Raw genomic sequence first — 12,938 nt, 5'->3', positions numbered from 1 at the left:
GATCGACAAATGCGAAATTTGATATCTCGTATTATTTTTATTTACAGAGATGGTCAGAAAAAAACTGAAATTTTAATATGTGTATATACCAGCAGAGTATGGTATTGTTGCTGAACTGGAAAATAGAACAATCCGATCATCATTCATTTAATCGATTGTCAGGTCTGAATTGAAAGGTGCTGAAAACGGTGATCTGTCAAAAAGCAGACCTATCCTTAGAACCGGCCAAACAAAGACCTGTTCACAAGTTTGATCTAGTCTGAAGCAAACCTATCACCAGGACTGGTCGAAAGCAGACCTGTCCACAATTCTGACCTATCAATAGCTTTAAAGCAGCCCAAACAAGAAGACTGATAAAGTTTACTAGTTTGTTTGCTCAAATTTTCTTAAGTTTGAAAGCAGTCAAAATGTCTGCCCAAAGTTAACTTTTGTACATGTTGGGAACGCACCAACCTGTACTTCTATGTAAACGAAACCATTTTATTGCTTTATTGTGTACATGGACCAATAACATAATTGTCATATTGATCACATGTTAATTGAAACAAGACATTATGTGTCGTGGTATCGTTATATCATTTGCTTTTATAAATCGAAAAGTGGCTGGTCATTATTTCTTCTTATAGATTGTTATCGCCAATCCAGGTATAGTATTTTTTTCCATCAGTCTTATTTTTGTAAATATGTTCTTCTATTCATTCTTTATTTTCTTCCTCTTTTTCTTGCTTTTGTTAAATTACAAATAAGTAACATTTACTTTGTAGATGCCAGCGACGCAGATAACGTATTAAGTACTATATTAACGTTGCTGAGAGAGTTTGTTTTTCAATACTGCAGTCTTATTTGTTTGCAAATTCCGATTAATTAAATTAGGTCATTGTACTTAAAATAAGTTGCAATTCTTCTGATAAAGTATCGTTTTGCATGTGTTTCTATGGTAAATTAATTTTTTTTTTTGCATTTTCCATGATTTAATAGTAGAATTAAGTATCTTTTCTATGCAACTGTCATACAAGTGAGAGGTTTAGCTAGCTATAAAACCATCCACCATTTTTTACATAAGGAAAAAAATGCCTGTTCCAAGCCAGGAATATGACAGTTGTTTTCCATTCGTTTGATGTGTTTGAGATTTTGATTTTGCCATTGATAAGGGACTTTTTCCGTTTTGAATTTTCCTTGGAGTTCGGTATTTTTGTTATTTTACTTTTTTCTAAGATAAACAGTTAAAATAAAGGTAAAAAATATGACTTTAATTCAGAAATAAACTTTAATGGTTAAAACAACAAAACAATATACGTTTTTATAGACCTGCAATTCAATGTGGGCAAACCAGGATGCCACCAATTCTAGACGCCCGGCAACCATATCATTTGCTGACGGTATGGATTTCGATGTAAAGTAAATTAACTTCTAATATAGTATAAAAATCTAAAATGAATGAACTTTTACATGAGTACGAACTTTGTTGCTTGAATAACAGTCATCAAGTATGCTCGAATAGGATTTTCAAAATGTATAAATTTGTGTTAACACATATGTTGATATACATATATTGTCCGTTGTTAGTCTGTTTGAAATAAAAGTTTAAAATATGACCAACTATTTGTCAAGGAATGGCCTATTTAACCAACCAGATCATAATAGCAATAATAACTTTATCAAAAACTATTATTGGAAAACAAAACTTTAACTAACCTTGAGATTTAACACAACATTTTGGTGTAAGTATGTAAAGTATACAGGCCAGGAACGGTATTGTTATTAACAAAGCTACTCACATGTGGCTCGAAGCATGACTCTATTTTTTTGTTGTATTGCTATTTCATTTTCGGCCTTATAATATTTTTTTAATTCAATCCAGTTATTGTACATTAATTTCTATATAAAAACAAAAACAAATCATAGCCTTAGTTTCTGTATAATTTAACTAAACAATTTCAATGAATTTGTCGACTGAAAATTAACGTTTTGCTAAGATAGCTTCTCACGAATTTAAATAAGAATAGTTCCATCGATGGTAATCAAATTTTGGTTAAGTTCGTTCCTGATGATGGTAAATCTAGAAAAGCACTTCTTTCTCACCAAATTTATTTTTTTCAATAAACAATAACTAGGCCGGTGACCAAAGTTGGAATTATAAAAGTTTAATCGTCAAAAATAGTACACGGCTATATCATATATCATTCGATTCGAAAATATGTGTACTTTGAAATTAATTTGGTCGTCAAAAGAAAATATGGTGCAGTTTTTCAGAAATCAAGATCAAAGGTCACATGTCGTTATCAAGGAAAAACAAAATTGAATATCTAATTCCAAATTAAATACCCTTTTTGCAGTAGAATGATTGAAAACTTGAATCTATTTTCTTCCTTATTCTATTTTTCATCAAAAAAGTGGAAACCCATCATAAAATGAGTTTTCCGAGAAAACGTATGCGCCTTTACAAAAAGGGGGGTGGTTTTCAGTTTAAAAAGATGTATTTTTTCAAATTATAAGAACAGCGGCCGTCAAAACTATACAAAATGTAAAGAAAAATATGAACAAACATGTATTTGCTAATATAACTATCTTTTATACCCCAATGAAAGAGGAAACTTGTGTTTTGGGCATAAACGTTGAACTCGGTACATGCAAAACTGGCAACAGAAATTATTTCAGAACAGACTTATAATTGAGTTTAAACAATGTCATGACGTTTTGTATGGGATAAAATGTATTAATAGGAATATAAACCATTACAAAATAGACTAACAACTTTTAAAAGACTTTTATTAATGATAGAACCGCCTTTTATTCGTTTAAAAATTGTGAAAGTTTCGGTTATTCAATCATAAACAAGATAAAAAATTTCCTCTATGTATGATAGTTTAACATCGCTCTAAACATACGTAACTTTAATAGGTAATTCAGATTTCAAATGACTTTTGTATTGTGGGAATGTTATTACAAGGTTCTAACCCTTGGCTGGAATACATATGGTCGTACATGGAAGGTTTAGCAATTCTCGAATACCAATATTGGTCCAAATTGGTTAAAGAACACGACAAAATTCTTAGACCACAAATCCTATAATATTGCAAATATGAATGTTAAGCTTCGGACATTTAACCTGTTGTGCATTGGAATAGAGTGGTGGCCAAATGTTTGTGTACCACATGTAGCGTGCTTTTATCCAGTGTCATTGGATATTTCAAAACATTTTGTCATTGCCAAATACACTTTGGCCATATCAATCTAAAATTGGGGGACATTAAACAGCTGTAACATCGGAGCACCTCTAGGACAAATATCAAATAAACCCTGTCCAGAAAGGAATGGTTTTTCTTGCTGCTTGCAACTCTAAATATCTCTCAACAAAAGTCAAGAAAAAACCATCCCTGATCGACAGTATACACTTGTCATGATTACATGACTGTAGTCTGTGGAATGTTTCCGATTGCAGTGATCGTTCTGCCCTACGGTCTGGTCTGTATAATTGATTTGATATCTGAACTAGGGTTAGCATTGATATCGCACTGCTGATGGCAAACAACTTGTTTCTGTAAATTTGTCTTTGTACACCTTCCGGGGGCACACGAGATAACCTCCGGTTTTCAGTAAGGTTGGAGTAGATCTTTAATTTTCTATGTAGTGTTTTGTAAAATTTTATATGTCTTTACGTCGTTCTTCGACGTCGTTCTTCGACTTTTTCCACGACGTTTTGATATTGTCGTCGACTTATAAGTTTGAATATCCCTTTGATATCTGCAGTCTGTTTTAAGCAGTTTTATGTTAGAAGCCCACCGCTGTTCATAAAGTCTGTACTGGGTCAACATGCACGAGGATAGGGTATCAATTGAGATATGTAAACACCATACGATGGCGTAGAGGATATAGTACTATTGAGACATGGAGAAATTTACAGTTCGAAAGTTAAAATCGTCCTCCAAAGTTTGTCATAGATTTTTGTTTGAAGTCGTCAGTCTGTGTCAATATCAAAGAAAAGGTCAAGATATGAAGCAGATATTTTAGTTTCTGTAGTCTCCTTTATCACATGCTGACTGGGGAATATGAAATGTAAGTACTGACTGACTGACATGTGGATTATAGAGAGACAGAAAGCCTTCAATATATATCTGAATTTGAAATCAAAGAACTAAGCAAAATGGCTTTCTTTAGGTCTTTGATAAAGTTCTGCATTTCCAATTGCAGTGTAGACTGTAAACACCGTTATGTTATGTTGACTTATGCATCATTCGTGTCCGCTTTAATAATAAAAAATTTCCAAAACAATAAAATGAGCTTTTAAAAGTCACAATCATCCGTGCATTTTCCTGTAAATTTCATCATGATCCATCATTACACAGGTATCAACTGTGTCAAAATACCTCGGTTGACTGTAAGGGTAATTAAAACAATTATCCCACTTCTGCTTTTAAGAAAATAACATTATTTAAGGGATTTAACTTAATGTTTTGCTTCTATGAAATGTTAAAGCCAAGATTCCACATACTTCCCAGTTTTATCATCTTTTTGGGATTTTGTCGGATCTCCATTTCTTAAATCAACAATTGTAAACTTATTTTGCCTCTAATATGAATAAAACTAAATCAACAAAACCTCAAAAAAGAATTACGGACATCCAAATAAATCAACAAAACAATAAAACATCAACAAAAACAAGTAATATCAAGTCCTAAATATTTGAGGAAAACTATGTATGCAGCCCAATCAGGGACGGACACAACTCTCCGGATTTTTTTTAAGTTAATGATTGCATAGAAGAGATTTTTGAAAGGTTAAAAAATATCGTTTTGAATAATCTTACCTCATAAAAACTTGTATATATAAATAGAAAAATTGCAGTTTTATTAATTTTCAGTAGTTACGATATAATTCATTCATCAGCGCCTTATTCTATGATGTTGGAATCGGGTGAAACACAAAATGTCCCCATTTACATTAATTTGTACCTTCATAATTTGTCATCAAAAGGCATTAAGGATTATATTTTTCGCCTAATGAATAAAGCATTATGTGTGACGTTAAAATAAAACAAAAAAAGAAATATATTTAAGTGCAGCCTTTGAATAAAAAGCCAAACTGCGTGCCATTATTGATCTGCATTTGAAGTCAAATTCGCTAGCTGAACGCTTAAAAAAAACTGCACCATACCACTTTTTGACGACCAATCTTAAATTCAAGTAAAATCATTTTCCTAGGACTGTGCAAATTTTTAGCCGTGTATTATGAAGTGAAATTAAACTCTTTTACTATTCGACTTTTTCCTGTTCCGTCACCGCACTAAACGTAATAAAGTTTGAATTGTATGAAAGTTTGATCATTGGTGCTTTGTTTAAATAGATCTTGGCAAATTACAACATTTTGGTATAGTTTTGATGGTGCTTTGCTTTCTTATTTCAATTCATCACAGACAAATTTATTAATATTGTTGCAAAAATTGTTGCAAATTTTGCCAAATGGCAAGAGAACCTAACATTAATTTTATTGTTATATGATGCTTCTTATTTTCTTTTTTGTTGTAGAAAAATATGATCAGCAAAGCATTTCTCCTTCTAAGTATTTCATTCAAAATTGTGAATTCAGACATATCATGTTCAACAGAGCCAAAATGTAATTGTATCATTCTTGAAGATGGGATATATGCAGACTGTATGGACAAACAGTTAAACTCATCACCTACGTTCAACGAAAACGTCACATCAATCAATCTTAGTTTCAATTATTTAACTTATCCTCCCTCAAACGAGAATTTACCAGAATGTTTACAAAAGTTGAATGTTTCTAACAATTTTATCGATACCTTATCGTTTGATTTAGAAAGAATGTTATTTTGGAAAATAACCGGACTTCAATTTTTAGATTTATCATCAAATAAACTTTTAATAGATGGAACTTTCTTTTTTCCAAATATTTTTTCAAATTTCTCGCTCTTAGAATTGCTTGATATATCTGGAAATGTTATTCCCGAAAATGGATTTCCAGAATTCGATACAGTGATGGCTCCATTGATTTCTCTGCGATTTCTGTCGGTCGATATTTTTGATAATATAACGTTCGGTAAAAGCTTTGAGAAAATATTGAATCTAAAGTCACTTAAACTCGCTGGTGTTTGCAACACTTCACGGACTTTTATTATTACGGAAGATTTTTTCTTTTATCTTCCTTTTCTTGAATATCTTGATGTTTCCACTCTAGAAGTGTGGACAAATTTTTACGATAGTTACAATAGCCTTTGTTATTGTTCCTTGACAAGTATTCACAGAGGAGCTATAGGAAAACTGGCTCATTTGAAATATCTTGACATATCTAATAACCGATATCTTGGACTCTGTGGATTACGTAATATAACTAATGACCTAGATCTAACAAGCATAGAAATATTTAGAGCTAATAAATTGTATTGTCAGGACAGCAGATCAGTCACATTGTATTGCGATGATATATTAAATTTGCGAAATACCTCCCTCCAAGAACTTTATATTGATGGAAATAATATCGCAATTGGACAGCCAGGAATACTTACTTACTTGCCATCGTCTCTGTTAGTCCTTAGTATTAGGGAAAACCGTTGGGTTGCTGGATTATACACCTGGTCGCCATATGATAATTTGATTAACTTAGTTCGCATTGATATAAGTAATATAAATAATCATGAAATGTCCCAATCCGATTCAGCACATTATCCTTGTTGTTTACATTTTCTAGAAGATGTCTCATGCGAGAAATCGAGGATCAAGAACGTGAAAGGCGATAATACTAGTGGTTCATGTTCTTACACCCCACAACACTACAACGATGATATTCAAAGTAGAAAGTCAATTGACATTTTCAAAAATCCAGATCCTTGGAGGTGTTTTTATCCGCTTGGAGATGCTGACGTCCACTATATAATGGTTCCTGAAAATGTAAAGTCAATTATAATGAATAATTCAAGATTGGGGTATGCAATTCGTTGGACAATATTCAATACCCTGTCCATCATTAATCTTACCCTAAGCAATAATCAATTCTATAGTTTTATTGGTCCTATATGTAACGCGACAAATCTCAAGTTTCTTGATCTTTCAGGTAACAAATGCTCTAGCCTTACTCCATATTTCCTTAATTCATTACCGTCACTAGAAACTCTTTTACTGAATGATAATCTGTTAGGTCTAGCTGGAACACTTCAAAACCAAAAAGCTTTCTTTGTTTTTGGGTCTCTGACTAATCTTCTATATTTAGATTTATCCTCAAACAAACTCTCGTTACTTTCAAAAAATATTTTTTGGAATTTGCAGAAAATAAAACTAATAAGTTTAAAAGACAATTTGCTAACGGATTTTGATATAAACATAAAGCATATGCCAGATCTGACATTCTTAGATTTATCTGAAAACCAAATTATTTACTTATCAAATGACGCAATAGATGGCATTAGTCAACGTACGAGCAGGAATTTGAAAATTGACCTTTCCAAAAATCCTTTTATGTGTTCTTGTAATTCTCTTAAATTTCTGAAATGGTTACAAAAAAATCAACATGTATTTAAGGGTTTTTCTAAATACCAATGTTCAAATGCTACAAATTATGAAACTTTAATAGATGCTGTTATATCTCTTGACAAAATTTGTTCTTCATATATTGTTTTGATTATTGCAATTTTGCTTCTGATTATTGCATTTTTGGTTTGTTTCATAATAGCTATAATATACAAAAACAGATGGAAGATAAAATACTGGTACTATATTGCAAAACGTAATTATTTTCAACATGACTATCTGCGTTTGGAAGATAGACAAAACTACAAATTTGATGCGTTTCTTTCTTACGCTGATGAGGAACGTATTTTCGCTACTGGCGAACTGACGACAAAACTGGAAGAGAATGAGAATTTTCGTCTATGCATTCATGAACGGGATTTTATTCCCGGCTGCGATATCGCTGACAATATCATAAATGCTATCCATAATAGTCGTAAAGTAATTTTCATAGTAACTCCTTTCCTTAAGTCAAAATGGTGTATATATGAATTGAATATGGCTTATATGGAATATGTTGTGTCCAGGCAAGGTGTAAATTGTATGATTATGGTAATAAAGGAGAAAATTAAAGAAAGAGACATTCCTAGAAACATGTATGATATCATGAAAGATGAGAGCTACTTAACATTTCCGGATGATGAGGAAGACGAAGCGGCTTTTTGGGAACGTTTGATCGATTCCTTGAGGTAGATTTGATCTTGAGAAAGAGTAAATATGTGTGTGTGGGGGGGGGGGGGGGATGAGAAAGAGGGAACACTCATAGACGTTATTAAAGTTTTCTTTCCATGGATGTTGTAAACAGTGCATAACAATTAGTAAATGTATTTTAGTTTGTAATGTGATTCAGTGTGGCTGTTATAAACATTGGTAGCTAAATGTAGACTTTTACATTGATTAACTTTCTGTGTTTTTTTTTTAGATAACATAAGAATAGGGAGATGTGGTATGATTGCCAATAAGATAACGTTTGTTTTAAGTTTAGCCAAAAACTCCTGCTAGTTTTTATTCTATCGAACATCAAATTTATAGGACACATGGCACGAATTTTTATTTATTGAAATTCGTCCTGACTTTGATTGATAAATTATAATTTCATTGTTTAATTATTATGTGATGGAATGTTTATTTTTTCAAAATCTAACAATTTGATAAAAAAAAAGTTGAACACCCTGTCAAAATGTTTTTTTAAAGATTTTACTATTTTGTTATTGTACACAATGGCTTAAATATTAATCTCAAGAAACTTATTGATGGATGTTAGAATTATATTTCAAAATGGAGTTTGGTATTTTCTAGAATTATCACCGTTTGATTTTGATATCAGACCTATGGTATTTTTAATTAATTCATCTAAACGTCGTTTTGTTCTAGGGATATGAAGAGCCCGACACATGTTTCATCTATCATCAAATGTTAGGAAAAGGGCCTCGATGGCCGAGTGTTCTAAGTAGTCGAACTACTGAACCACTATCCAGTAAACACGAAGATGCGAGTTCGAATCCCGCACGGGGCAGGTGCACTCAACTCCAATCTTAATTGACTGGATTGTCAGTTTTCCTGCCGAAGGTCGGTGGTTCTCTCCGGTCACTCCGGCTTTCTCCACCAATAAAAACTGACCGCCACGAAATAGCACAATAGTGTTGGAAGTGGCGTTAAACACCAATCAATCAATCAATCGTATGTTAGGAAATGACATCACAATATAATCAATGTTGAAATAATGATTATGCTTCAATAAGTAGTAAACAATATTTGAGCATTGATATTAAACATCTGTACATGCGTTGTAATAGTAATGAAAACGTTTTTGATTTTCAAAACAAGTTTAAGTCAGGAGCCTTTAGTTCAGTGGGTGTTGTTGCAATTGGTGCATGTCTGTCATATTTGCTTTCTTAAATTGTTTTGTTATATATTATGTCGTTAGTTAGTTGACGGCCATACGGTAGCCTATAATTGTTTACATCCACTTTATTTGAACTTTGATGGATAGTTGTCTCATTGGCAATCATACCACATCTCTTTACTTTTATATTCAGATGTATTGGCGATAACAATATGTCCACTCATGGAATTAGATAGGATAGAAGCAGATTATGATACTTTGGCTATGCTTTGAACTTTATGGTGGACATTTGATAAGCTTAGGGTATATTTCATATATTAAAAAAAAAATAACTTCATGATATATTATCATTTCTTGCATTTTTTAACTGATAAATATTTGTTTAATTACTAATAAGACATATGTTGTCATACTGCATACTAGTTTTAATTGTTTTTTATTTTGTAATTCAAGCTACTATGTTTTCTTTTTCCTATATTTCTTTCTTTATGTTACAAGATATATATAGCAGAAAGTTACCTAATATTTGTTATAAAGATTATTAACTCATCATAGTTACCGGGATTAAACTTTCTTCGGAAAATGCCTGTACCAAGTCAAGAATATGACAGTTTTTTTTTTTCATTCGTTCCGTTGGTTGATAGCGTGTGATTTTGTCAGTTTTTATGGACTTCCCCTTTTTTAATTAACCTTGGAGTTTGGTATTTTTGTTCGCCAGACGCGCATTTCATCTGCAAAAGATTTATCAGTAACGCATGAATCAAACAAGTTTAAAAGGCACATTATGTAAGTAAGAATATGTTGTGTTTATTATTTTTGAGAGAAACTTAGCATTTCTATAATGCTAACTAGTGTTTATATCTACCTGTTTTACTAATGATGTTTACCTTTAAACTTAGCATTTCTATAATGCTAACTAGTGCTTAAATCTACCTTCTTTACTAATGATGTTTACCTTTAAACTTAGCATTTCTATAATGCTAACTAGTGCTAACATCTACCTGTTTTACTAATGGTGTATACCTTTAAACTAAGCATTTCTATAATGCTAACTAGTGCTAACATCTACCTGTTTTACTAATGATGTATACCTTTAAACTTAGCATTTCTATAATGCTAATATAACTAGTGCTCATATTTACCTGTTTTGCTATTGTTGTTTACCTACAATATTTTTACAATTTTAGTTCGTGTAAATGTCAAGTCTGCATAGTAGTATGAGTTTCTATTTCACCATGTCCATAATTAGATGAGATTAAATCAGATAATAGGTGTAAAAAGTGTGATACTTGCGTACCTGAAATCACCCCAGTTTTTGGTGGGGTTAGTGTTGCTCAGTCTATATTTTTTATGTTGTATTTTGTGTTCTGTTCTTTGTCTGTTGGTCTTTTTCTGTTCTAGCCATTGCGTTGTTAGTTTATTTTCGACTTATGAGTTTCATTGTTCTTTTGGTATCTTTCGCCTCAATTTTGCATTACACTGCAAGCGAACTTAAGTCACAAGTAAATTTACCTCCATTGATATGTTTGAAATTTTACATTGAGAATTTTCAGGATCGATTATGATTATTAACCGCTTTATGATAATAAATTCCTGAATTATAATTATGCATTTATGAGAATCCACACTCAGTTTAAATGTCACCATTTGGAATAAGACACATTCTGTAAATTTACAGATCAGACGACTATTTTGATTTCTAAAGATCTATAACCGCGAATCATGTCGCTAGTGTGTTGCGACACTGACGAAATATTGCAGTCATCGCGTTTGTCATAGTTTCTAGTTTGAAGTCGTCTATATGTGTATTCCTAATCTAAAGTTCTCAGGAATATATGAAATGCAGGCACTCCCTGAAATATTGGTTACTGAGTGATACGACATCATCAATATATATTCAATTTGTATTAAACCTTGTTTTATAACAATCATATTTATCATCAATAACCAATTAGTTTGTTAATCTATTTAGTTTATAATATTTATAATATTGTATTGTATATTGTTTTGTTATAACGATGATTATTCTTCTCAATAATGGAGTAATGGGGGCCGTGATCGTGATTGGTATAAAAAAGTATCTTGTATCTGATTTAAATTAAATAAATTTGAAAGTTGCTTTTTCTGTTTGTCTCTGCATGACACATAAGCTATATGAGTCAAAGTACATGTAAATGAGGACTTCGATGTCTTTTGCAAAATATAACGAGAGTTGTGACAAAGGAACTTACGTCTAAAATAAAGTTAAAAACAGGAAATCATTTATATATATCCTTACTGTAAATGCCTATGCCACATGTGGAGTATGATCTGCTACCCTTCCGGAGCACATGAGATCACCCCGGTTTTTGATGGGGTTGTGTCGCTCAATCTTTAGTTTTCTATGTTGTGTTTTGTGTACTATTGTTTGTCTTATCGTCGTGTTTCATTTTTTGCCATGGCATTATCAATTTGTTTTCGCCCCTATTTTGTTAATTAGTGCAACATTTCTTATTTTACGCAATCAGAAATACTATGTGATTTGAAATGTCCATTTGTGACCGTCACAATAATGGGAATTGAATCGATTGTGTTATATAATAATCTCGTGTCATTATTTTATGGCATTGACATCAGTACAGTATTTGATAGTTTATATATAAGGATTATCCTGCGTAAGCTTGGACAATTTGATATAAAGGTTGACCTCTTGAGATGGCTGTAAGTTACCTTTCATAGTGTACCCTTATTAATATTGTTAAGGTAAATTATCTAGTATAAAACAATTTAAGAAAGGTGTGCCTAACGGATCATTTTTTTTTTTCTTTTTTCTTTTTTTTGTTACATTCATAAATGATATTACAGAGCAAATCATAACTTTGAATTTGCACGTTTAATTACAATTGATGCATTTAAAAGAATATGGTTAATTCTAACCAATTGAAAGAATGATCTGACAGAAAGGTAATCAGATTCAACCCAAATGAAAGAGAAATTATGTAAATATTTTTTTAGTAAGTTAAACTACAATACCTCTTTGACGATAACATTGAGGACACACAGTTGATAATACTATGTTCATATAAATTACGTTGTCAATACATGGATACTACAATTTATCATTACCTTGGGTATTTCAGTGTATCAAATTTTCACTCTTTATGTTAACGATATCCCGATTGATGCAATATGTCTTAATTCGGTTTTACTCGATTACCTCAAGACATATGTGTACTATGAACCCAGAAATAACCCAACAAGTTTTAAGGAAAAAACAACACATTACAAGCTTTGTGGTATCACGAATTACTTAATATTTGTTTTTTTTTTGTTGGACAAATTTTCTGATAATAAAAGAAATGTTGTTCTCTTAAACAGATCCTGTATTCATCATTATAGGTCAGCGTTTATTGTCATTTGTTCTCGCTTTCAATACCAACTGTTGAACAAGAGTATGGTACTGAATCCATATTAGGAGCTGCTTAGATGCTTACATATCGATGCACAAAATCAAAACAGTAAATTAAAAATACCGAACTCCTAGGCAAATTCAAAAAGGGGACGTCCACAAAAACCTGACAAAATTTTAC

At 31.8% G+C, this 12,938-nt stretch overlaps 1 protein-coding gene across 1 annotated transcript; it reads left to right on the top strand.

The window, feature by feature from the left end:
- The first annotated feature begins 551 nt into the window (after positions 1-551).
- On the top strand, positions 552-11,487 carry LOC127719383 (toll-like receptor 4). Its single transcript, XM_052225485.1, has 2 exons — positions 552-645; positions 5,526-11,487. The coding sequence occupies exon 2, from the start codon at positions 5,532-5,534 to the stop codon at positions 8,214-8,216; it is 2,685 nt and encodes an 894-aa protein (XP_052081445.1). The 5' UTR covers positions 552-645; positions 5,526-5,531; the 3' UTR covers positions 8,217-11,487.
- The last annotated feature ends 1,451 nt before the right edge of the window (positions 11,488-12,938 follow it).

Source organism: Mytilus californianus, unplaced genomic scaffold (assembly GCF_021869535.1).
Source record: "Mytilus californianus isolate M0D057914Y unplaced genomic scaffold, xbMytCali1.0.p SCAF_11, whole genome shotgun sequence".
In the NCBI taxonomy this organism is placed as follows: Eukaryota; Metazoa; Mollusca; class Bivalvia; order Mytilida; family Mytilidae; genus Mytilus; species Mytilus californianus.
Note: the sequence above shows the minus strand (reverse complement) of the source record. Positions and strands in the feature narration are given on the sequence as shown.

What these genes read in the sequence shown, in the direction of transcription:
- LOC127719383 (XM_052225485.1), top strand. Translation starts at nt 5,532, where the DNA reads ATGATCAGCAAAGCATTTCTCCTTCTAAGTATTTCATTCAAAATTGTG.